The 26,970-nt window shown below is 45.4% G+C and overlaps 1 protein-coding gene across 1 annotated transcript in view; it reads right to left on the bottom strand.

Moving 5' to 3' along the window:
- LOC133125831 (ephrin type-A receptor 3-like) overlaps positions 1 to 26,970 on the bottom strand; it is a 149,368-nt gene that overhangs the window by 70,918 nt on the left and 51,480 nt on the right. The window contains exon 4 of the mRNA XM_061237500.1: positions 3,460 to 3,615. Within this exon, the coding sequence (XP_061093484.1) occupies positions 3,460 to 3,615 (156 nt within the window). The remainder of the gene's footprint in view (positions 1 to 3,459; positions 3,616 to 26,970) is intronic.

Here is a 26,970-nt window from a genome sequence, read left to right on the forward strand (position 1 = left end):
GCTCAAACAGCATGCCCACACAAACACACAAACACACACACGGACACACACAGTCACTTCCAGAGAGTGCGGCTACACGGTTCGGAGAAAGGCTGCACGGTGCCTGTCGGCCCGTGTGTTTAATGAGCTGCCAGCTCACAGCTCTCTAAAGGCCTACAGAACGCTGCCCAACAGGCCTCCTCTAACCTCTACATGCCTTTACAAGGGCTTTCTTTTTTCCCCAAACCAAACCAAAGCCCTCTGGCTTTAGAGATGTGACGCAAGATTAAGAGTATACAGCAACATTATACCCTATTTTATACCCATGATTATTTTTATCCATCTCTTTTATCATTCTTCGCCTTGCATTGACAAATTCACCACAAATAGCCTCTGCCGCCTTAAAGTCCAAGTGCTAAAGATTGATTTTGTGTCACTCAGCCAGTTAATATATATGTGCACATATATACAATGTGCACTGTTACGGTGCATGTTATTGCGTGTATACTGTATTCATTGAAAGCAATTCGAATAATTTCATTGAGGGGCTACAGTGGGTTCAAACCACACATTCCAGCATCTAATGCGGGGTTAGCTGAGGGAACTGAAGTGATGCTTGCTGAAAAGAGGAAATAAATCCAAAAGATGAACAGTTGGCTATATCTTTAATGTTGACATTCAGTCATGGCCACACAACTGTAGATTCCACAGAAAAAAATCCAAAAGGCCAAATGGAATTCAGGGTGACAAAGCCTTTCTATAACTCTGGGAAAGTAATAATGTTCTTGATGATGATTGATGGTAATAATGGTGACAATGATGATGATGATGATGACGGTTGATGATGATGATGACCATCATCACCATGGATACAATGATCATAATAACTGAGATGATGACCGTGATAGTACAGAAATTCTTCCAGAATATTCTCTGGCTTTATCCCGAAACCTTCCCATTTTCTGACAAAGAGTGTGAAGTCTGACTAAATGTCAAAAACAAGCTTGTCTCTCGTGTTGTCAGCTGCATTGAAGTATTAGTTCTCTGCTTGATGGATAGAGGTGGGATGAATGCTCTGAAGGCCTCATAATTAGATGAGCAAATCATTGCTTCTTTCTGCCAGATGATCCTGCATACACAAAATGCGCTTTTCCTAACTTGGCTGGGTCTCTAATTTGAAATATTATTACATTACGAATCTGTCCTGAAAATGAGGTAATCTTATCTTAACTGAAATCAAAATATTAATCTGGTAATTAACGGCTGGTCTTCATACGTGATCAATCTTCATGCAGTGTTTGGCTCTCTTCATTAAACTTTGTGTCTGTGTGTGTGTGCGTGTGTCTGTGACAGAGAGAGAAAGAGAGGGTGAGAGAGAGACAGAGAGGGAGAAAGAAAGAAGTGCAATGTGTGTGGTTACAGTGATTTAACACATATACTGAAGAGAAGGTCATCTTTCATTACCAGAGTGACCCTCGTCATAGTCATCCCCTTGCCCTTTGATGGCTAACAGACAGGTTGCTAATTTGACAGTAACACCATTCCAGGAAGCTTGTAATGTGTAGGGGTCTGACATAAAAGGATGGGGGTCAACATATAAGACCTACTCTCTTCCCTGTATCCATCTCTTCCCCTTTGTACTGTATATCACTGTATTATGATGATGATGATGATGATGATGATGATTATTATTATTATTATTCTTATTATTATTATTACATTTAGATTTTACTCTTTAGATGCTTTTAATCCAAAGCGACTTACAAATATTATTATTATTATTATTATTATTATTACCTAATAATTTCTTGTTCTCCCTTTCTCCCTCCTAGTCCATACTTCCAGTATTGCTGTAATGACTGCATTCCTATAAACATGTACACTCACTGAGCACTTTATTAGGTAAACCATTAACCAGCTTGGTAATCCATCCATCCATCCATTATCTGAACCCGCTTATCCTGATCAGGGTCGCAGGGGGGCTGGAGCCTATCCCAGCATACATTGGGCGAAAGACAGGAATACACCCTGGACAGGTCGCCAGTCCATCACAGGGCACACACACCATTCACTCACACACTCATACACTCATACACTCATACACTCATACCTACGGGCAATTTAGACTCTCCAATCAGCCTAACGTGCATGTCTTTGGACTGTGGGAGGAAACCGGAGTACCCGGAGGAAACCCACGCAGACACGGGGAGAACATGCAAACTCCGCACAGAGAGGCCCCGGCCGACGGGGATTCGAACCCAGGACCTCCTTGCTGTGAGGCGGCAGTGCTACCCACTGCACCATCCGTGCCGCCCAGCTTGGTAATGCAAATGTTTAATCAGCCAATCATGGCAGCAACTAAAGGCATAAAAGCACGCAAAAATGAATCAGTACAGCAATCACGAGTAGTTCTTCTTTTCATTAAATTAGTAATAATAATAGGCTAAATGAGTAAGGAGTTTTAAAATATCCTGCTGGTAAGCATGCGGGTTTGCAATCTGCCCCCCTGGTAGCAGGGATACAAATTTAGCGGGCCTCTCTATCATCCCTGTTCTAGACAAACCCTACACTTTTCTAATTACCGTAGCTGAGCTGGCATGAACTGTCATTTTATAAACACTGGCAAAGCTCACATACCATCCCCAGACTAAACAAAAAAGGTGTCAAGTAACTTGCTTTCTATCCCACGCCACCTTGGTTCTGTGCATCCCCCTCTCGCGCCCCCTCTCCCTCCCTCGGCCCAGAAGATGGTTCCGCCACCTGCTCCGCTGTTTTAACTGACGCCGCACACCGCTAGCTCTTTAAAGAGCGGGAGATAAACGGCAGCCATTCATCTGCGAGCACGCTTCTTCACGCCGTGCATACGGCGGGGGAGTGAGGGGTGGGAGAGGCAGGGTTAGAGGCGTGTGTGTGTGCGTGCGTGAGCATGTATGTTAAGGATAGTCATTATTTAAATAATTTCTAATTCAGTTATTCAATTCCTCTTTGAAACTGGAAATTATTTTACTTCACAGTCTGGTACAATCACTTTTTTAATAGCATTCAATGTTAAAGGTACAATAGGTAAGATTTTTGTGTTAAAACTTTGTTACAAGACCATTGTAAATCCCTTCCTATCTTTGAAAAAGGTTCACTGACATGTTGACTGCCTGTGTTTGCGTAAATTTGGGTTTCAAAATATACAGTTGATGGACCAACACTCTGTACCATTGTATAGCTCTACAATAAGTCAAGCTCATTGGTTGAAAATCGGTTCTAATTGCCACAGCCAATGGTGGAGGGGGGGGGGGGTTGTTCAACGTCAGCGGGTTCACAGAGAAAGGGGAGGGATAAGCAATGTTGTGGTTTGACCGTATTTGTGGCTGCAATTCCTTTCTTGACTGTTAGAAGTCCGAAATGACCTATTGTACCTTTAATAAAAAAAAATTAAAGGAAAGGGTTGGGAAGAAGGCGTAAATCTCGCACTGGGTTTGTACTCACTGGTGCAGGCCATGGAGCGGGGGTCCAGCTCGGCACGGTAGTAGCCCTTCTCGCAGGCGCACTCCGAGGCCCTCTCCTGGGGGGAGTGGCTGTGGGGGGGGCACTTCACGCAGTAGGCGTCCAGGGCCGAGGCCTTGTAGAATCCCGACCTGCAGGCTGAGACACACGACAGGAAGCAGAGGGTTACGCGCAGGAAGGGGGGGAGGTTGAGTGTGTGTATAAAGGGGGGGGGGGGGTTGTGTGTGTGTGTGCACGAAGGGGTAGAGGTTGTGTGTGTGTGTGTATCAAGGGGGGAGGTTGTGTGTGTGTGTGTGTGTGTGTATGAAGGGGAGAGGTTTTGTGTGTACATGAAGGGGGGGAGGTTGTGTGTGTGTATGAAGGGGAGAGGTGTTTTGTGTATATGAAGGGGGGGAGGTTGTGTGTGCATGAAGGGGAAGGTTGTGTGTGTGTATGAAGGGGGGAGGTCGTGCATGTGTGTTTGAAGGGGGGAGGTTGTGTATGTGTGTGAAGGGGGGGTGGTCGTGTGTGTGTATGTAGGGGAAGGTTGTGTGTGTTTGAAGGGGGGAGGTTGTGTGTGTGTATGAAGGGGGGGTGGTAGTGTGTGTGTGTATGAAGGGGGGAGGTTGTGTGTGTGTGTGTATGAAGGGGGGAGGTTGTGTGTGTGTGTATGAAGGGGGGAGGTCATGTGTGTGTGTGTGGTAAGGGGAGAGGTTGTGTGTGTGTATGAAGGGGGAGTGGTCGTGTGTGTGTGTATGAAGGGGGGGTGGTCGTGTGTGTGTGTAGGGGGGGTGGGGGAGGTTATGTGTGTGTTGGTGGGGGTGGGGGTGGGGTAATGGGAGATGGCATGCATTAGGCGAACATAATGGATGTGGCGGAGGAGTGGAAGGTCATGTGTCAGGACTCTCGTTAGCGAAGCGGGGGAGAGAGAGCAGCATCTGCGGCCGTGAACGCGCTGAGGGGGTCGCTTATTCGGGAGTCGCGTCGGTGGGCCCACACCACCCTCCAATGAGAGACTGCACTGAACTTCAACCTCTCATGAACATGGCTATAATAAGGGTTCACCAGCCCTGGGCCTAGACAGCCACAGTCTCTACAGGTTTTTTCTTTTCAGGCCTAAGAAACCATGTATGCCCTGGACCACTTTGAAATGACCAGCTACCAGCTGTTTCAAAACGTAGCTTGAGTTGGTCAAACCATGTTGAGTATGGAGCTGGTCTAGTTGAAATAACTATGTAATGAGCTGGACAACCAGCACACCATGTGGATCTGAGGCACTAGGGCTGGCAGCCCAGGATCTGGCAAAAAAGTCAAGTTATGACAGTGCTTCCACTTTATAGTGCTCATTGTGAGTCCTGGCGAGGTATCAAATGGGGTCTTTGACTGTCAGTTGAAAGAAATAAAAAAGCTTCCAAGCAGCAGAGCTCACTTTATATTGGTCCAATATTTCATATCACTCACGAGTCACACCGCAACAAGACCTCACTGTCATCCTGCTGATTAAGCATGCTACAGTACTATATATTCTCAAAAATGAAGACGGTGTGAATTCACTTTCAAGTGAATTATGTTTGAAGTGCAAAATGAAAACAGGAAAACACTGGTCTAGTCCTTCATATTTAAAATACAGCAGCTTACACTACATCTCTTGATATCCTTGATTTACACTGTTACTAAAGTAATTCGGTGTTTGGTCATTGACCAGCACATACCCAACTAGGCCGGCTTATGACTAGCTTATGACCAGCTTGCTGGCATAGCTGGATTTTACAAAAGGGCAGACAATGACATGTATGCACAAGTACAAATAAATTACACCAAAAACAATCTTATTTACAACAGACCCGAAAGTATCCAGAGAGCAAATGCCAAGATGTGTAGAGGTGGACGTCTAGAAAGACTAGGTTAACCCCAATATGGCTCAGGTTTTATCAGGATATGGCCGGCCTAGTCCTAGTCACCAAGAAAATGTCTCAACCAAATGTAGCCAGGTTTTCATCCGAATGCCTAGTGTTTCAAACAACATTTCAAAGTTTTCACCAGCAAAAAGTGTTCCCTGGGTAAGAAGCATTGCCTTTCAACATTTCAACAATTTGTCGGCAAGTCCAAGTCAGCCCTTGGTGGGTTAAAAAAAGGCCAAAAGGCAACAGGGCAACAACCGAGCCTAAAAACACGGGGTGTTTATCAGAGAGGAGGGAGGGTAAGTGCGCGGAGCGCGCGGGGACAGGAACCAGACCACTCTGCGTTAGAGGGCCTCCCGGGGGTCCTCCGCTGCCAGACAACCAGTCTCCTCACGCACTCAAATCAAAGCATTTATTTAGCAAACATGTTTGATGCCTGTCACTTCTCATCAATCCACGGCAACACAGCCACCACTGCGCTCACTTTGACCCAGGTTTGCAAGAACCGGCGACTGAACTCTTAGACCACAAAAAGTTGACAAAAAACTGACATAAAACAGAGGCCCGGTGTTCCTGCAGTCTGTCCACTCGAGGGGTTTGACTCGAGTTTCGAGTCATAGCAAGATCATACTTTTTCTCTTTCGTCAATTCATTTAAAAATATTTGACCAAACGAGAACGAAGCACGTTGCTGCGGAGAGGCTAGTCAGAAATGACGTTCCGTGCTGTTCACCCGCATGTTCAAAACAGAGCTCTGATTGAAGTGAATATTTTAGTCTGTCGGTTTCCCATACCTTCTGGGAAAGCTTCAGTTTTTCCACTTTTTAGAGGGGCCTGACTCTGCAGCTGCGATTTTCCTATTTACCGCACAGAAATATGCCCGCCTACATACGCATGTATAATGCATAAATTCATATAAATTTGTTATTTTTGGCAATATCCTCCTGACCTCCAGAGAGAGGATGCCGCATGCTGGAGAGCACTGCAGGCGACACAGAAAATTCCAGAATTTTGTCAATTACATAACCGCCTTCGATACTGTTTACAACATAAATCTTTGCCATGGTTTCTTGTTCTATCCAAAGTCAGGTATTTTAATGGCATCCCAGTTGTAGTATTTGATTACTGTTGCCACTGCTGTAAAAGTACATTACACACCTAGAAGAAATGTTCATCAGTTTGTGCCCAGTCCTAATTAAATTGATTGCCCTGAGTTGTAATTGAATCATGCAACAGAAAAGACATTCGTTCATTAACAGCCGCCGCCTCACTCTCTCTCCTTCTCCTTCTCTCCCACCCTCACCCGCCTTCTCTTCTATGTCCTGTCTCTCTCTCTGTCTCACACCCTCTCTCCTTCTTTTCTGTCCTCTCTATCTCTCTCACACCCTCACTCTCCTCTTCTATGTCCTCTCTCTCTATTTCTCACACCCTCACTCTCCTCTTCTATGTCCTCTCTCTACCACCCTCACTCCTTCTCTTCTATGTCCTGTCTCTCTCTCTCTCTCTCTCTGTCTCACACCGTCATTCAACTTCTTTTCTGTCCTCTCTCTCACACCCTCACTCTCCTCTTCTGTCCTCTCTCTCCCACCCTCACCCTCCTTATCTTCTATGTCCTCTCTATCTCTCCCACCCTCACCCTCCTTCTCTTCTATGTCCTCTCTATCTCTCTCTCTCCCACCCTCACCCTCCTTATCTTCTATGTCCTCTGTCTCTCTTACTATCTCTTTCTCTTCTCCTTTTCTCTCTCTTATTGCCCCTATTTCTGTAAACTCTGGCAAATGACCCATTTTCCCCAAACCCCTTGGGACAAAGGCCCGTATTAGTTTTCACCTGCACACACCAGAGAGCTGCTTCTGCAGTAGGACCAGAGAGTACTGAGGGAGCTGTATGAGAGAAGGGTTTAAAATAAACACACCACAGGCACAACTTTATTTTATTTTTTTAAACAATAAAAAGGATCACCTTCCTTTGCAGCCCACGCAGGGCTGACTCCTCAAGCCCCTGCCTGCTATTGGCATTGTATTTGTTCAGCTGTCTCAAGGGGTTTTAACGAATTAAAACTTTAAACTTGAAGAACTTGGAAAGCACAAGTACTTAATCATAATTAGATATGCTTCAATACGGTTCATCAATTCTAAAAAGTTCAAATGAATTTTGTGTTACATGAAATTTCCAGTTACACGAACAAGTGGCTCTAATTATAATACTCTAGGGCACAGCAAAGTTCAATAATTTTGTCAAAAGCAAATCACCGTTTTATGACCAACTTGACTATCCCCTGTTCTATATCACCATGCTTCCTCTTTACATATGGCAGCATCCCATAAGGCTCAGAATCATACCCTAGAAGCATTTGGTCACAAAAAAACATGTACCCACACACACACACGCACATACATGTGCGCATACACACACACGCAGCACACACACGCACACACGCGCACACACACACAACCAAAAGCTATCCCTCTTGTTGACATGAAGAGCGCATTAGTTAATCACATGCGCTGCCAGAGGTCTGCTGACTATGACCGTCAGAAATTGAGCCCGGTTGTCAGGCCGATGGATTGATTGACAGATTAACACACTGACTGATGCTCTCTCCCTTTACTGAGTGTTTTGGTACGTGCCTGAAGGTCATGGGTTTAATCATGGCTCTGCCGTGCTGGCTCTGTGACATCTTCCCCGGCACTATAAATTAGAATGCCGAGCTTTCACTGCAGCCTTGATCGAGCATTCAGTCCTGACTCGTGCAGCACAGAGAACACAGCGCTCAACACTGCTGCGATACTCACACCTGTACTCAATGCTGAGGACGGGACTGAATACTCAACGTCCTGTGTGTAGAAAGTGATTTACAACATTGTTAGCACTTTCGCCACTCTAGCAGTGAACGCTATGACAACCACCACCATGGGTTGGCAACAGTAGGAGGCTGCAGGTTTGGCTGCCGTACTGTTCACCGCAGGTCATACCTGTTTAACTTACTGTCGGTCAGTTAATTGCATCAGTGGTGCTCACTCCTGGTCCTGGAGAGCCGCAGGGTGTGCTGGTTTTTTTTTGTTACTCAACACTTAATTGATCGATTAAAGCAGTACATTACACAGTTAACTCACCTCACCTGGGTTCTTGGGTAAATGGTAAATGGTTGGCATTTATATAGCGCCTTTATCCAAAGCGCTGTACAATTGGTGCTTCTCATTCACCCATTCATACACACACTCACACACCGACGGCGATTGGCTGCCATGCATGGCCCCGACCAGCTCGTCAGGAGCACTTGGGGGTTAGGTGTCTCGCTCAGGGACACTTTGACACAGCCCAGGCAGGGGATCGAACCGGCGACCCTTACTGCCTGAGCCATGTCGCCCCCAGCATGTTGCCGCCAGTGGTCCGAACTGGTTACTGATATTAAGGCGGAAACAGAAACCAGCACACCCTGCGGCTCCCCAGGACCAGGAGTGAGGACCACTGTCCTAGATTCAGACAAATATTTAGCCTAAGCTGAAAATTATTAATAAATATAAGCATTAGCTCTCTCCTTTGCCAAAACTGTCCGCCAATTTCATTTTGGTGATCACTGAACAGTTGCTTTTACTTGTGTTACAGTAAGGACAAATGCTTATAGAATCCGGGCCTCTGAATTGAAAACGGACGGTTCGATGAGTTCAGTTTGCTGATCACTGAACTTTCTAAACTGTCTGTGAAGAAAAAAAAACCAAGCCCTTGCAATTATAAGTCGATGTTATGGACAAATACATGGCAGTTATTCTCACCATTGACCATGCGAATCCTGATCAATTACCTGGATCGGTATTTAAATGTCTGTTCCATTAAGAAAGACAAATGAAGAGTGAAGCAGAGAGATTTTAGAGAGAAAGATTTATTTACGAAATCTTGTTAAGGCGAGCTTACAACCCTGGTGTAAAACAGATCATTTTGCTGTCTGAAAGTGTAAGGGTTCTCCTACAACTTCTTCCAGGGGGGACACACATGCGTGTAGACAGAGTAGAGGCCTTGAAAAGAATATGCAAAGTTATTTTGAGTTTTTATTTCCATGCACATCTGTAAATATTTGTGAAGATCCTTTTATTTTCATAACAGTAATATTGAGTAAGTTCCCGTTTGATTACTCTAATCGGCCCTTTACCCTTAATGTCCTTTTAATTTTGTCCGAATTAAAGTAATCAGTCGTTTGAATTTATATCCTTTTCTTAATTTCTTCTGACTAAAGCAAGTCACAGAACTTCGAGCAAACCTTCAGTCTACTAAACCCTGCAGGCCTTCCACTATTATTTTTATTCCGTCACTAGTGGGAGCTATTCTGACACTGTAAAGATGAATAACTGAACACCGTCTCAATTGGTGATGCATTCGAATAATGCTTATTTCTTCCTCTCAATGACCGAAGTGGCAGTCCACATTTGGCCCACCATTTGAAAAGTCCTGTTCGATACCCCCCTTATGCAACACACAGTCTAGACTCAGACACAAAGATCTGCAGGACCACTCTTTCCGTTCTCTGTACCTAAAAGGCTCCACTGTCCTGGAAATCCGACAGACCAGAAAAATATTACATCGTCATGGGCGGCCTGTACCGTAGTGGTTAGGGTAAATGACTGGGACATGCAAGGTGGGTGGTTCTAATCCACAATAGCCACAATAAGATCCGCACAGCCATTGGGCCCTTGAGCAAGGCCCTTAACCCTGCATTGCTCGAGGGGAGGATTGTCTCCTGCTTAGTCTAATCAACTGTACGTCACTCTGGATAAGAGCGTCTGCCAAATGCCAATATTGTAATGTAATGTTAGAAAGTAACATTTGTACACTGTAAATAAATTCAGAAGACAGATTTTCGAAACACTGATAAATCAGAAGCTGGATCTCCTGATTTGTTGCATCAGGGTGCAACGAAGGCACCGAACAGGGGTGTATGTGCCCAACAAATGCACAAAATAGTCCATTCTGTATCATCTACGATGGTCTACGATGATCTACACGGGTCCTAATATATCAGCCCGAATGATCAAATCCCTGAAAGCCAGAAGACTGGCTATGCAGTACACGGCACACAGAGACACACACGCTCACACACACGCACGCACGTTTGTGTGCTCACACGCACACACACACACTCGCTCGCTTGCATAATGCCCACAGCGCAGGTGAATGAAATAAGACGAGAGTTAATGAGCCATCAGCGATAAAGAGACGTGAAGTGGAACATTTGAGGAGTCGTCTGGCAGCGTGTGGCGAGTGCCCTTTCCTGCTGATAGCGGAGAGGATGAATGTGTCTGCTCTTTTCAGCGCCTCCAGCGAGAGCCAGAGCTTGGCCGGCGAGTCCGAAGCACTTGAAGGCTCCGCTCAGACGCTGAATGCTTCCAGCCAGAGTGCTCCCTTTCATAGCCCGTCGGATTCTCGCGACGGGGAGAAGTTTTTTGTCCGTCGCAGGAGTTGCCTAGCTGTTCCCTCCCGGCTACCGCTGGCACCCCCATCCCCATCTGTCCATTTCAAAGAGGCCGATTAACATATTCTACATCCCAATCAAGAGAGGCACGGCATACATCAAATCAAATCAATTTGATATGTATAGCGCTTTTTACAGAATGCTGTCACGAAAGACGAGTGGGATAAAAAGAACCAGATACAGAGCGAAAGACCAGACCCAAATAGCAAGCAAATGAGGTAAAAAAAAAAAAAAAAACCTTCCCCTGTGGGGAGAAAAACCCTCAAACAGTGGCGGGTAAAAAAAATATGCATGATACTGATCCAGTTACAACTGAGGGACGCTGCACGAAGCAAAACCATCTGCGGGAACACGACGGAAACATACGATTTAAATAATCCAAATATTAACTGACTAATGGTAAAGTTTAAATAAGCTTCAGAAGGGCTCCGACAAGATGCACTCGGCTGGGGTAAGCAAACAGACTTTGCGTCAGTATGGGGCTGCCAACGCATATGGGGCTTTGACAGCAAGAGGACCACTCAATTATCACACTCACGTGCAGTCGATGCACAGCATCTATTCTTATCCTTCGCAACTTTGCCAAAAAAATGAGGAAGACCCTATTCGCCTGACGCACTTGGTAATTCACATGGTTCTCACGCTGTATCTCTGTAATTTGCAGGGTTGTCAGCCCTGGCTTTGGGAGATGGGCACGGTGCGTTAGCCTTTACTGCTCATTTTGCACCCTGCATCTAGCTACTGGCAAGTCTAGCCCGCATTCTGTGGCAGTTGGGGACACCCGCTCCCCTGAGTTCCTGTATCCTCCAGCCAGAACAGACCTTCTTTAGAAACTGAGCCTCCGGTGGAACAGAACTGTACGTGCGCCAGAGCCACCATGGCGGTGCTGAGATACAGCCTGTCCAAAGGAATTAGGAAGGGAGACACGTAACGTAAACTCACCGTGTTCCGAACAGGGCACAGGGAAGAGGCCGCTTCCACCCAACGTTTTTTGTGGTTTGTGGTTTGGTTGTGGTTTATGATTATGGTTGCTTATTGACTATCCCAGACGCTAGAACACTTTGATTGATGTGAATTGCACCAATAATTCTACAGAAATTACAAATAACTAATGACGCGTAACGTCCCTGTGTTCGGAAGACCGTGTTAGCTCACGATGGTCCGTACACTGCCATACAAGCCTGCCTGGTTAGCAACAGCTTCCCCACAACATTGTTACAGTGGAGCACTATTACCATGTCACTGTATGCTGAAATGGATTGCGTATGTGACTCGTCCCAAGTGTTTATGAAAAGAAGAATTTGGAAGAATTTCTTTAGTAATTCATCATGAAAGTTGCACTGTTCGGAACATGGTGAGATTGGGAACACGGTGAGAAAATAGTTGAAGTTGCATTCCTCCTCAAAAACCTTTTATTAAAAAGTAAATTATATTTTCAATCTAAAGCAATTACATATTTGACTCAGGCCTGCTAAGGACATCATGTGTCTTCCCAAAAGCTTGTCTTGCAAACAAAAACAAAACATTGGTTTCACAACTGTTAGACTTTCAGTAACTGTTTACAGACTCCCAACAACAGCCAAAAAGGCTTAGAGAATGTGGATCAATACGTCAACAGTGCCAAGGAAAGGTCACTGCCTTGGCACTGTTGGTCACAAGTTTAAATCTCAACTGGGGACTTTTTTCTGTGCCGTCCCTTTGCTCGGGGAAAAGAAAACGCGACTGTGGCAAACAGGTAAAATAACGTGCAACCTCTAAGGAAGTAAACAGTCTATACAATCAAAAAATGTATTGGAATTGTACGGAATAGGGCCCTGGTGCCCGGGCATGAATAATCAATAGCATCCTTCTTTTCAGAACTGTGGTGTTGGGCATGGAGAATCAATCACGCTGAATAATTCTGAAGCCTAGCGAATGAGTAACAAACCAAAGAAAGTATCCCTACAGAGCATGTGCATCGATTCAGGGACTTAATCAAAAGAGAAAGAAAATAATAGCTAAAAACGCATCTCAGATAGCTTCAGGAGGTCTGTCCTATTAAATATTAATACGCCTCTGGCATGGGGCCTTTGTTTATGGCAATCGATAGCTTTTAGATTTAATATCACAGGATTACAAGAGCTGTACCAAGGCAAGGGAAGGGGCGGGGGGGGAGGTCTCATAACTTGTAATGCGGCAAAATCACCTCGAATACATCTGTATTTATGTGTGTGTGGAATACTTATTTTGTGTGCGTGCCTGCGTGCCTCTGTGTGTGTGTATACGTTTGGGTGTGTGGTGTGTCTACGTGCCTGTGTGTGTGTGTGATTGTGCATTTGCATGTTTGGGTGTGTGTGTAGAAGGTGATTTACAACACTGTTAGCGCTTTCGCCACTCTAGCACTGAACGCTATGACAACCACCACCACTGGCAACACGAGGAGGCTGCGGGTTTGGCTGCCGTACTGTTCACCGCAGGTCATACCTGTTTAACTTACTGTCGGTCAGTTAATTGCATCAGAAGCAACTGTGGTTGCTGCTTCAGGTAATGCTGAGTTCCCTTAAAATCTGTCTGACGCATGGAGGTTGCTGGGTGGGTGGTTCTGTTCAGGTGCAGTTCTAGTGTGTGGACGGGCGACCGCGGTCAACCTGTCCAGCTGCACATGAAGCATCTTCCTCAGGTCACAGTGAGATAAGTGAGAAACATCATGTGGTGGCCTGTAGTGTAGCGGTTAAGGTACATGACTGTGACATGCAAGGTTGCTGGTTCGATCCCCGGTGTAGCCACAATAATTCGATCCCCGGTGTAGCCCTTAACCCTGCATCGCTCCAGGGGAGGATTGCCTCCTGCTTAGTCTAATCAACTGTATAAGTCTGACAAATTCCAATAATGTAATGTAATGTAATGTAATGTGCTTTGGAGGACAGCTCTTGCACCATTTGGCTCATAAATGCAATTGGGCATTCCAAATCAATGTATGCAAGCCCACACCTGTGAATGTGACAGTGAACACTTATATCTTTAACCTCCTGAGACCCCACATCCTCAGAGACCCTGCTTTATACATCATTTCTCTTAACATAAGGGATATTCAATTAAATAAAACTTTTTTACTTCAACATGTTTTTGTCATCCAAGACTAATTATTATGTCATAACATTTTTTCATAATTTCTCCCCAGGATTACTGGACATTATAACCAAAAAACCAAGGTGTGTGTGTGTGCACACATATGAGTGCATGTACACGTGCAGGTGTGTGCCTGTCTGCCTATATATCGCATTGTTTCAACGGCGTCGGTTTCGTTTCTGTAGAGAATAAGAAAGAAAACTGTCATTTTCAAAGAATGCAGCCAGCATACAGAATTTATTATTTGAGCCGATTCATGCTTCGTTCATAAATAATTCAGCGGCAGAGCTACATTAAATAAACAATATTGCATAGAATTAAAGGCAGTGCACAGAAACCGCTGGCAGAGGAGAGTGCACACTGTAGGGCGAATCGCGACCGTCTCCAAACAGAAGCAGAGACAACAACGTGACATTTGTATGAGCGTTTTGCACATTGTATAGGTGGGGTCCTCTAGCTTACAAAACGTTAAATCCCGTGTTTTGTTCACGTTCCCAGGAGTATCTGTGTCACTGACATTTCTCTGCTTCCCTTTACAGTGCTGCAATAGTATACTCTGAGGAGATATGTATTTCCCTGCCTTACCAGCATCGTAATTGTTAACGGTGAGGAGGTTTTATGAAAACATTTGAAAGTGACAGGGGATTCTTTTACAGCAAAATTGGCGAGTGCCATCTGTAAGCGGGAGGGGGACGTAGGAGCGGCCACCTGGTATAGAAAGGGAAGGATTCCTTTATTAAAAAACAGGGGCCACCCTTTCACCATAGAGAGGGAGATATATTGGTATCCATGGCAACATAAATAATTCCAAAATGGAACTCCCTTTGTTAGACATGAAACAGCCTGAATGGGAAATTTCCACAGGCACACTGGGACTACGAACCACTTGTTCTGCTGCTAACATAAAAATTGATACATCAAGCTTTGCCACAACCAGGCATACTGTGATTGGATTAGACTGCACTGGCTGTTTTAGAGCAGAAATCCAATAAGTGGGTGTGGAGTGGCTTTTTTGTTTATGGGGGGCAGCGGGGTGAGGAACGTGGTTCAACATAAAACACACTTTTCACTACATACCATTGGTGCACCTATGGGATGCTAACCGCTAAAGCCTACAAACTGCTAATGGGGCCCATGAGCAATTATACCAAGCTATCCGTCGCTACGATAGGCATCAATCAATAACGTCTGCGCATGTAATTTACCGTGGACAACTTTCCATATAAATGCCTTGCGTACTTCCACAAATAGTGGTTCCCATTATTCCTTAACTAATTATAACTGACAAAAACAAATAAATGGTTTTGGCGGAGGTTTAAATCATCGCTATGAAAATGACTGAGCGGACTGGGGCTTCCCGCTGGCGGGAGAGTTACGGTTACATAAGCAGGCTCAGGGCAGGGGGGGCGACGCAAGCGCAACATGGCCTGCTCGTGCTCGCTAGAAAACTGGAGAGAACACTCGGGTCCTGACAAAAAAAAAAATACCTGTCACTCCTGCCGCTATACTCTTTCTGAGAAAATTACTCAACCAAAAAATAACTTGCAGCATGCACTCGACCAGGCAGTGCTTAATGTGTTTCTGGTTCTGGGTACAGCAGCAGAAAATGGGAACTGGAGCAGCAGAGAAGATAAATATTCCTACTCTGTAACACACACTAGACTATAAATCCCAAAATAATGAAACAACAAAATGGAGGTCCCAAAACCCTGATGAACACTGCAGTGCGTGATGAGTTAAAACTCTCTTCATGTTTAATTTTCTCATGGACGTTCCTCTTTGCCACAATGTGGTCATGTTCAACGAGTGCATCTTAGCCCAGAACACATGTATAAAGTAAGCCATATATTGATAAGCTATATATAGAAATAAATAGCCATTATACACTCAGTGAGCACTTTATTAGGTAGACATGTACACCAGCTTGTTAATGCCAATATTAAATCAGCTAATCATGTGGCAGCAACTAAATCCATAAAAGCATACAGACATGGTCCAGAGATTCAGCAGAGTATTCGGGGTTGAGTATTTCAAAAACTGCTGATCTTCTGGGATTTTTCATGTACAACAGGTTCTAGAGTTTGCAGAGAATGGTGTGAAAAACAAAAAACATCCAGTGAGCAGCAGTTCTGCAGACAGAAATGCCATGTTAATGAGAGGGGTCAGAGGAGAATGGCCAGACTGGTCAAAGCTGACAGGAAGGTGACAGTAATGCTAATAACCACATATTACAACAGTGGAATGCAGAAGAGCATCTTTGAATACATCAAACCTCTAAGTGGATAGGCTACAGCAGCAGAAGTAAAAAAAATAAGTCTAATAAATTCCCAAAAACCCAACAAGTCTAATAAGTGCTCACTGAGTATACTGTATATCATCCTGGACATAAAAGAATCCTGAGCAGAAAAACATTGCTGCTAATTCATATCATTTTCTGTACAAATATTCAGACAGCGCGGTCTGACCTTAGAGTGTGATGTGAGTGGCAGCCGTGATTAGTGCAGGAATCATCAGGTCGTTTCTGGGCCTGGCTGACTGCCAAGGAGGATACATGTTAAATGCGGTGGCTACCCTAGGCGTGGTGAGCACCAGAACAGATGGTGCAGAATGTCCAGCCTTCTCCCGGCTGTTGGAATCACACCCAGTATCCCCTCCCCAACCCCCACCCCCCACCCAAACAGTATCAATGAATTAAACATGAGTCCAGACTCCCAGTCATCTCCACATCAATACTGTCATCCAAAAATTTCTAACAAATCTTTTTTTTCGCACACCCTTTTTCTGCGTCCTTGATAAAGCATATCTTCTCGAACGACTCCTCAGATTTCTCACTTGTTTACCTCTTACATTTGTATGAAATATAAAATAATAGTTTGAGTGTCAAGGGCTTGGCAAAGTTATCTGGAAGTTGGAAATCCAAAGATTTCCCCGAACTTTGTGTTGTCAGGAAAGGTCGAGCAGGGGAATGTGGGATATAGAACCTCCCAAAATAGGACTTTAAATCCTAATAGAACTGCAACCAATCCCAGAGTGGCTAGGTGCTGAGGGTACCAGGGGAGAGAATCAGAGGAAGCAACCAGATCAGGCGATGAGAAGTTGCGGAAGGAGCTTATTCCATCCTCAAATGCGGCATCTCACCAGCAAATGCGAATAAAGAAATAAATACACACGTACACACACAAACACAGACACATTCACACACACACAATGTGCTGGAGAACAAAACAGCTGACCAAATACTTTGTGTGTGTGTGTGTGTGTGCGTGTGTGTGAGTGAGTAAATATATATCCCGTAAATACACTTCTCTGCATTCAGGCAACACATTTCTACCTGAGGGACACGAGGCTTTCGGTGCATCGATTTTGTGTCAGGTTTCAGAGGGTGGACTTTTTAAAGCATTTTCCCCATATTTTTATTCAATTTTTTTTTTCCTTTTTTAAATGCCCATTAGGCCGTACGACATCGATTGAAAAAAAAAGAGAGAAAAGGCCAGAGAGCATAGGGAAAGGGACAGGGGAATACGCGAACGGCATACACTTGCGCCAACACTGCTACTTCCCCTAGCCCGCGCCGAGCCTACTCCCCCAGCTGCCTGTGGAGAGCGCGTCTATATCGCGGCAAGCCGTTCTCAGGGCAAAGAGACATCGCTGATTGAATAATTACCTTGGAGGACGGCAGCGTCCGCGACGGCCGCAGAGCCCCAGAAAGTGATTCTGATGATGAGTGGCAAAAATCGATATCCCTGCTGGGGATTCATCATCGTTTTTACCGTCGCTCGCTTTCATTTGGGCTCAGTGGGAGAGCCCGCCACTTAACTGCTTGTTATGGAAACGGCGGGAGGTAAGCCGTAAAAACCGCTTGAAGAATACCTTTTCCAGTTTGGGATAAAAGAATGGCGTCTTTCATTCCACGCTTGTTGTCTCGTTCTTAATTTCCCTTTCTTCTCTCCTTCCACGTGGCGACGGTCCATTATCCGCCGTGACTCGTAATTTTCCGCCTTATAAAACTGGAATGTTTTAACTCGTTGGCATTGTTCTCGGATGCTGCTTAACACACGTCGGCGAACGCGCTTCATCTCAGCGCTTTGCTCGCTTTCCTGGGATTGTGATCCAAACCCCAGTCCAGGCGGACACTGCCAATCAAAATGTGTGTGTTACATTACATTACATTACATTATTGGCATTTGGCAGACGCTCTTATCCAGAGCGACATACAACAAAGTGCGAAGTACATACCACCATACCCAAACCCACACTGAACCCACACCCACCAGACCTGGGTCAATCTGAAAATGGCCATCTGGTCTTCTTGGTTGGCTCAATTGTGCCAGGCAAGATCAATTGAGCAAAGAAGTATTTGAATCCAAAACAATTACGTATTTGACCAAGGCCTGACACACACTTCCCCTTTAATCAAGATGCAACCTCCATTTTGAACAGTTAAATCGCGGATATTCCTCATGATTTGGCTCCACGGTGAGCACTTATGACACCTCTGGTGGCACTTACTACGAAGGTCAACCAGAGGTTAACCCTCTCTAAGATGCTGTTTAATTCGCATTCCCTCATGTCTGCCCCTCCCGGCCCCTCTATCCCCACCAATACCACACCCCCCTCCCACCCAGAGATGAAGTCTTGGTCCCCGGAATCCTGTCCAATTACTGGGAGCAGTGAAGGAGAAATATTGAGGCTGGAGTTCTCCTTAGCAGGGATCTTCTCTTCAATCCCCCTCAAGTGCATTATCCTTCAAAAAGATCATTTCCCATCCATCACTCGCTCAGTGACAGCAGCAATCTCCGCTGACGCTAAACCAGGCTGACTGATCGCTGACATGAAGCCCCCATGAAAGGTCATCAAACACGATTGTTTCAACACTCTGAAAGCCTTTTCTGAGAGAGCCGTTATCCAAAAAAATACAAAGTCAAAAGAATAAAGAACGCAGGCCAAGAGAGCAGAATTATGCAAGACACGGCAGAGGGGGGAGGGGGGGTCGTGTAATGTCTTAACATTCATTGCGTGTTCCAGAAAGATAGACACTCAGCAGCCCGGCAGTCAAACAGTCTGTCCTGCAATGTTAAGCAGCGCGAAGTGTGACAACAGCTGCGATACTTAATTAAGGTGAAACGGGAAACTACACTCGCTACAAAACACTTCCTCTAATTAACACCGAGCTGCGGTCGGCTCCCTAACGCCGAAGAAACTCGACAGCCAGAGTGCACAGAGATCCTTCCAGCTCCGCGTCAATGCCATCGAAAGCGCACATTAACGTCCGCTAATCTATACAGCGCGGAACTCATGGGATCGCATCAACGGCGGCCCAAAAAGCTGACTGTGCGTTTACCTGACTCGCAGCGAGGAACCGGTCCCTGTAGAGCAAGCTGGCTGCCTCTGCAACTGCTCGCGTACACGGTCAGAAAAAATTGTTCCAAAAGGAACCCTGAGATTCCATAGAAGACGCTATCTAGTTCAAGGGTTCATTGTCGGGCAAAATGGTTCTTTGTCTGGGAGCTTTCACACTTCACACTAATGAAGATTGTTTTGGCTTCAAATATTTGACGTCATCTTCCCTGGTGTACTTGAGCCAACCAAGATGACCGGAAGGCAGGGTTTGTAGTTTTTGAGAGTATTGCATAGGTTCCAATACACCATAAAAGCTCAGTAAAGCAAAGAAAGCTATTTGAATCCAAAACAATTTTGTGACCCAAGTTTGCCTACGATAGCGGGTTCCATAAAGAACTAAAAATGGTTCCTCTATGGAGACGAGCCAAAGAACCCTTTTTTTCTGAGCGTGTACATGGGCTCCAGGGTCATAATCCTGGAGGGCTCGCAAGCGGCGGGATTTTGAACCGGCCGGGCGCTTATCCGGCCCGGCTGCAGACGGCCGCCGCCTTTACCAGCGCTGCACCGCCTTCCCTCCCTCTGCGACCGGCGGATTACAGCATCTCCGGAGGGAGGCACCCTAATCCAAGCGTCCTGATCCGAAAAGACCCGCGTCAGAGCTCAGCTCGTCCCGGACACGACTCCTGCTCGCTTCGCTGCCGAACCGCAGCACTCACACTGAGAGGACCGGACAAGCATACGGCCCGCAGAGGGACCACATGAAAATACTATTTTACTGTTTTCCAATTGTAAAGTTTTTTTTTTTTGTTTGTTCAGCAGACTTGCTGGACCGCCCAGCTGAGAAGAACAGCTTTTGAAACATCTGGTAGATGGTTGACCAGTTCCGACCAGCTCCCAGTTCAACGTGGTTTAGCCGGTTGGCCTGTTCAGACCAGTTCAGACCAGTTCATGTTTTGAAACAGACAGATAGGTTACCAGCACTAGCTGGTTGATCAGCCCATACGCAACAAGACCAGCTTTATGACCAGCTTGACCAGCTCAATTTTCAAGCTGGCATAGCTGGATTTTACAGCAGGTCGGGGCATTTCCCCATATTTCTTTTAAAAAAAAAACATTTTTTACATTACATTAATGGCATTTGGCAGATGCTCTTATCCAGAGCGATGTACAGTTGATTAGACTAAGCAGGAGACAATCCTCAAGGGCCCAACGTCTGTGCGGATCTTATTGTGGCTACACCGGGATTAGAACCACTGATCTTGCGTGTCCCAGTCATTTACCTTAACCACTAGCATTTTAAAATGGCCATCACTCCAGGTCAGAAAAGGCCATGGGAATAAGCAAATTGTGTAGGCTTCAGCCATCACTGTTAATTCCCTTAGTCTTCACTGGGCCTTGATCTGGCTGGATATTTTATCTTCTGATGGATTGTTCTCAAGATCATTGTTGATTCTCATTGCAATGTTTACGTGTACAATTTCTTGCTAAAAGCACTACACGATTTGTATAAAACTGTTTTGACAAACGAGTGACCTTTTTAGTGTAGTCTGTTTAATTTTTTCTGCATGATTACTTCCAGTTATACACAGTAAAAAAGCCAGCAATTTCTGTAAAATGGCAAAACATTCAGTCTATGCATGTAAATACCAAGAAATAAAAGCTGATTGTCTGTATTTGTGTCTTATATGCATAGATTATGCTCAGAGAGAGTGATTGCTTTGATACCCTGGGGGTGCAGTAAAATCATCTGTGATGGTGACCCCAGCGCACCACAGAGACGTACTATTACGCAAATATTCGGCAGAGAGTTCCAGAAAAGGTCAGGGCCAGAGGAGGGAGGGATTTTGGCTGAAGCAACACCTGCCTGTCTGCCCGGATTTGTTTGGTTTTCATCCCATGTAACCCAAGCATGTGTCCTCTGTCTAAAAGCCATGAAAGCACAGAACTACACCTCCTCCTCTCCCGTTCAGCTCCCTGGGACACGGCTAAGCTTCCAGAGCCGTTCTCCATCTGTACAGAATGGATACCGCACAGTAAACTGACACTAGTAGCAACTGCACATCCACTATGCAAATTCCCAAAGACTACACTGCCACCCACCAGGTGTGTTGTTCTGCTCTTAGAGTTCGATTTTATTTACCTAATATGGTCTGGTAGGTACAGTAGATGAGGGCTTCTGAGGAGATGAGGGTTCGGGGATTGACTGCAGATTTGGCAACTGTGTTAAAGGTGAATAAGAGGAGGCACCGTGGGGGTATAGGGTGGAATCTGTGAACTCAACAAATTTATGTAAAATGGTAGTGTAATTTTGCACTGGGAAAGGGCGAAGTTCTACCTATAGTGCGGGGGAAGCAGAACCAACTGACAGCACCACAGACAGGCTGAGCTGAGGCAATATTCATTCCCTTCCTGACAGAGGAAATGCATGCAGGCTGTGAAGGCACGGATCTTTGAGGGTTTGATCCATACAACACAACTGGGCCGTGTGTGTGTGTGTGTGTGTGTGTGTGTGCGTGCATGATTGTGCTATACTATTGTGCGTACACATGTGTATATGCGTGTGTATATGCAGTGCATGTACGCGTGAATGATCTATATGTGCTACATTAATGCACATGTATCTACACGTCAGTGTAGTGTGTGCTGCGTGTGGGGAGGGAAACAGAATAACGTGTGTGAATATTTGATGCCGCTCCTGTCCCACCACTTTCCAGCAGCAGGAGCACCCCCCGCCCCTACCACCCCTTCCCCCTTTCTCTCAGGCAGTGGGCGGCGGGGGGGGGGGGGGGGGGGCGGGGTTGGGGGGGGTTTAGCGATGCGGAGTCCTCCCTGCAGCTGGACCGTGCGCTTACTCCATGCAGTAAGACACTGCAGTGCTGCCTCGCAGAGCCCTGCTGCCGTTCCCCGTAGCGGTCCGGCCGAGCCGAAGCACTGCCCCGTGAGCCGGAATGCGCTCCGAGCGCGGTTCCGGAGAGACACCGTGATGAGAGGAGAGGAGAAACACCGGGCCTCCTTCATCCGTTGCAGCAACACAGCATTCCCCCCACATTCGGTTCGGTAGAGAAGATTCTAAGTGGTAAACAGAGCCTGATTCTCCTGTAAATATATTGTGTGCACAACACACTGTGTGAGCGCGGGTTTGTTGAAAGTTCTGGAGTGTATATATTTCCTGTGGAGAGATTGCGGGTCAGGCTTCTTTTTGAAGAGAGGAGACAAACAGGAGGGTGGACTGTGCAGCCCCGAAACTCTGCTCTGTATTCTTAACCCTTTAAAAGGTCCCATATTGTGGAAAATGATATTTCCCTTGCTATGTGGAGCATAAAGGAGTTGAAGTTGTGTGAGGCCCTGAAAGTATTAAAATGCAGGCCCCAAATAAAGAGTCACTAAAACACTGTTCTTGGTAAAGCTCATGATAGGTGCTGGAAAATGGACATGTAAAACTGGCTAGAAATTGTTTTTAGTACCACACAGTTTTTATGGGTATCAGAACCTAAAATAAAACACTGGAAAGGTGTACAATATGGGACCTTAGAACAATGACTTCAACACATTTTTAAACATTTTGAAACAATAAAACATTCTAATAAACCTACTCAAAGTGTTCATGTTATGTATTCATCCCAACTAGTGTGGCAATGGATGCAATAAAGCACCAGATCTTCCTGCTACCTGATAGAACTTCCCGTCATTAAGATTGGTCAGGACCTGACTAGTTAGCTGGTAGGCTGTTTATGCTAGCTCCAGAGGGATGATGGAAACTGTGCCAGGGAATTATGGGAAACCAATTCAGGAGGTGAAGGAATTGTTTTACATTTGTATTTCTGTCTAACTTTAAGAGCACAACCTCTGCGAATAATCTCAGAATGATGCAGAACGCAAGCTCTCTCAAAACCCTCTCTTCTTGGATAACACACTTCCAGCTCCTTGAAGCTGAGCTCCAATTTCTACCCGGAAAAATCTGATTCTTTAACTTTCTGCCTAGCTGAGCTTATCACAGATCCCTCCTCCAACAGACCTCTTTTTTTACTTTTGTATAAGTTTATTGTTCTACAAACTTTGAATCCTGTGTGCCAAGACCCGCGCTCCTCTGTTGAATGCATATTACAGTAAGCATTTTTTACCCTTCCTGTTCTCCGCCCCGTGACTTGATAACGATTCTATTGTGCAGATTTTCTTTGAGAATACAAATGAATGATGATGAGGCCTTCCTTATTGATAATCTGTCCACTCTAAAGATTTCTCCCTGATCGTTTTTTCTTATTTCTTTTCAGCTGACAGGATTGATCTCAAGCACGGCGATGACGCAGGACGATGCTGTGGATCAGGTTTCTCAAGTATTTCAGAATGCTTGAGAAACCCAAGGGTTTGCTCACTTCCGCTGCGGCTGTTCTTAAAGGTCAGCACCCTAAAGTAGCATACATTAAATCTTCATTGAACCTTACAGTCTACTCAAGTGAAACAATGTTTTAGGTACAGTACATCTCATCACTGCTCATCAAAGCACTTCTTCCTTTCCTTGACGTGTCTGTGCATGCGTGTGCGTGCGTGCGTGAGTGTGATACAGTGCATGAGAAAGAGGCAAAGAGGGGGTGTATGTCTGTGTGTATGTGTGTATGTGTGTGCGTCTGAACGTACAGTGGTGTGAAAAAGTGTTTGCCCCCTTCCTGATTTCTTTCTATTTTTTGCATGTTTGTCACACTTAAATGTTTCAGATCAAACAAATTTAAATATTACTCAAAGACAACACAAGTAAACACAAAATGCAGTTTTTAAATGAAGGTTTTTATTATTAAGGGAGAAAAAAAATCCAAACCTACATGGCCCTGTGTGAAAAAGTGATTACCCCCTAAACCTAATAACTGGTTGGGCAGCAACAACTGCAATCAAGCGTTTGCGATAACTTGTAATGAGTCTCTTACAGCGCTGTGGAGGAATTTTGGCCCACTCATCTTTGCAGAATTGTTGTAATTCAGCCACATTGGAGGGTTTTCGAGCATGAACCGCCTTCTTAAGGTCATGCCACAGCATCTCAATAGGATTCAGGTCAGGACTTTGACTAGGCCACTCCAAAGTCTTCATTTTGTTTTTCTTCAGCCATTCAGAGGTGGACTTGCTGGTGTGTCATTGTCCTGCTGCAGAACCCAAATTCGTTTCAGCCTGAGGTCACGAACAGATGGCCGGACATTCTCCTTCAGGATTTTTTGGTAGACAGCAGAATTCATGGTTCCATTTATCACAGCAAGTCTTCCAGGTCCTGAAGCAGCAAAACAGCCCCAGACCATCACACTACCACCATCATATTTTACTGTTGGTATGATGTTCTTTTTCTGAAATGCGGTGTTACTTTTACGCCAGATGTAATGGGACACACCTTCCAAAAAGTTCAACTTTTGTCTCATCAGACCACAGAGTATTTTCCCAAAAGTCTTGGGGATCATCAAGATGTTTTCTGGCAAAACTGAGACGAGCCTTAATGTTCTTTTTGCTCAGCAGTGGTTTTCGTCTTGGAACTCTGCCATGCAGGCCATTTTTACCCAGTCTCTTTCTAATGGTGGAGTCATGAACACTGACCTTAACTGAGGCAAGTGAGGCCTGCAGTTCTTTGGATGTTGTTGTGGGGTCTTTTGTGACCTCTTGGATGAGTCGTCGCTGCGCTCTTGGGGTAATTTTGGTCGGCCGGCCACTCCTGGGAAGGTGTTTTCGCCATTTGTGGATAATGGCTCTCACTGTGGTTCGCTGGAGTCCCAAAGCTTTAGAAATGGCTTTATAACCTTTTCCAGACTGATAGATCTCAATTACTTTCTTTCTCATTTGTTCCTGAATTTCTTTAGATCTCGGCATGATGTCTAGCTTTTGAGGATCATTTGGTCTACTTCACAGGCAGGTCCTATTTAAGTGATTTCTTGATTGAGAACAGGTGTGGCAGTAATCAGGCCTGGGTGTGGCTAGAGAAATTGAACTCAGGTTTGATAATCCACAGTTAAGTTATGTTTTAACAGGAGGGGCAATCACTTTTTCACACAGGGCCATGTAGGTTTGGATTTTTTTTCTCCCTTAATAATAAAAACCTTCATTTAAAAACTGCATTTTGTGTTTACTTGTGTTGTCTTTGAATAATATTTAAATTTGTTTGATGATCTGAAACATTTAAGTGTGACAAACATGCAAAAAAATAAGAAATCAGGAAGGGGGCAAACACTTTTTCACACCACTGTATATGTGCTTCTAGAAATAAAAATCTCCTACATGAAAACAGTCACACTCACACAAGCACAGCGAAGATGTGCAGGCTCTGGAAACAATGCACAGTGACAGCAGGGGAAGGTGGCGTACCCACCCAGGCACACTGCAGGGCATAGGCAGTACCAGGAAAACTCCCACAACAAAGGCACTGGACTGAATCAGTGCATTTTTCCAAGGGCCATTTCAGGGCCTTTCTCTGTCCCTGTCCATTCCTGCATCCCTCACATAGACAGTCACTGTGCAGTGATCCATCTCAACACTGCACCGAGCTAACTGTATGATAGCGCAGTGACTACAGTGTAGCCGCGGAGCGAGGCACAGTGTAGGGACCGTACTGCAGCTACAGTGAAAGGACTATCATGGCCGTATCGGGAAGAGACTACAGCCACAGCCACAACAACAGCACAGCCACAGCAGGGCGTCTGAATCACAGCCAGATGTCTGTGTGGAGCCTGGAGGTTACCCATCTGGTGGAGCAGGGGCTCCCCCACTTTCTTCTGTAAACAAAGCATGCAAAGCAGTGTGGTGGCAGAGGTGGGGCTAGCCGGGGCTTCTCTCTTTCACTGTCATTCCCAGACATCACGCTGTGCCGCGTGAACAGAAATGAGAGCTGACTGATCCGAGCTGCAAGAAAAAAAAGGTCCTTGACACCACCACTATCACCTCTCCCTGCACTTACTTGTGCCAGCTATATGTGATGGAGGCTGTATCACTGTGGCAGACAAACACAAGCACACACACACACACATGCACACCCACACACATACACACGCACACGCACACCCACACACACACACATGCACACACACATATGCACACCCACACACACACACACACATATGCACACCCACACACACACACACACATGCACACCCACACACGCACACCCACACCCACACACGCACACCCACACACACACACACATGCACACCCACACACACACACACGCACACCCACACACACACACACACACACACATGCACACCCACACACACACCTCACACACACACACATACAGTGATGCCAGGGGATACTATACTGGGGGTCCTCTCACTGCCTGCAGACAATAGAGGGTCCATAGCTGTCGCCAATGTAATGGATGACAGGTCAGGTATTTCTGAGCATGACTAGTATTTCTAGTTTTTAAATGACCAGTCTGCCCCTGGCTTGCAGCATTCCACAGTAAAACTGAATGCACACACAATGCCTCTAACCAACGTTAGCAGTCGCCCTGCTGTCTCAAAGCAGCTCTGCAAACCCCCCTGACGTCTGTTTTGTGGAAACCATGGTCTGCCCCTGTTAATCCAGAAATTTCCTCTCTATGCTCAAAGCAAATTTTCCAGTTTTTTCTTTAAAGGCTGTCATTATGAATGGAGTCACAGCCTCTTGGAATTTTCTTTTACAAAGCAGAATTCTGAAAAGGCAGAAACCTAAAGACTCTTGAATGTTAACAAGC

The sequence above is a fragment of the Conger conger genome, chromosome 4, assembly GCF_963514075.1.
Source record: "Conger conger chromosome 4, fConCon1.1, whole genome shotgun sequence".
NCBI classification, from domain to species: Eukaryota; Metazoa; Chordata; class Actinopteri; order Anguilliformes; family Congridae; genus Conger; species Conger conger.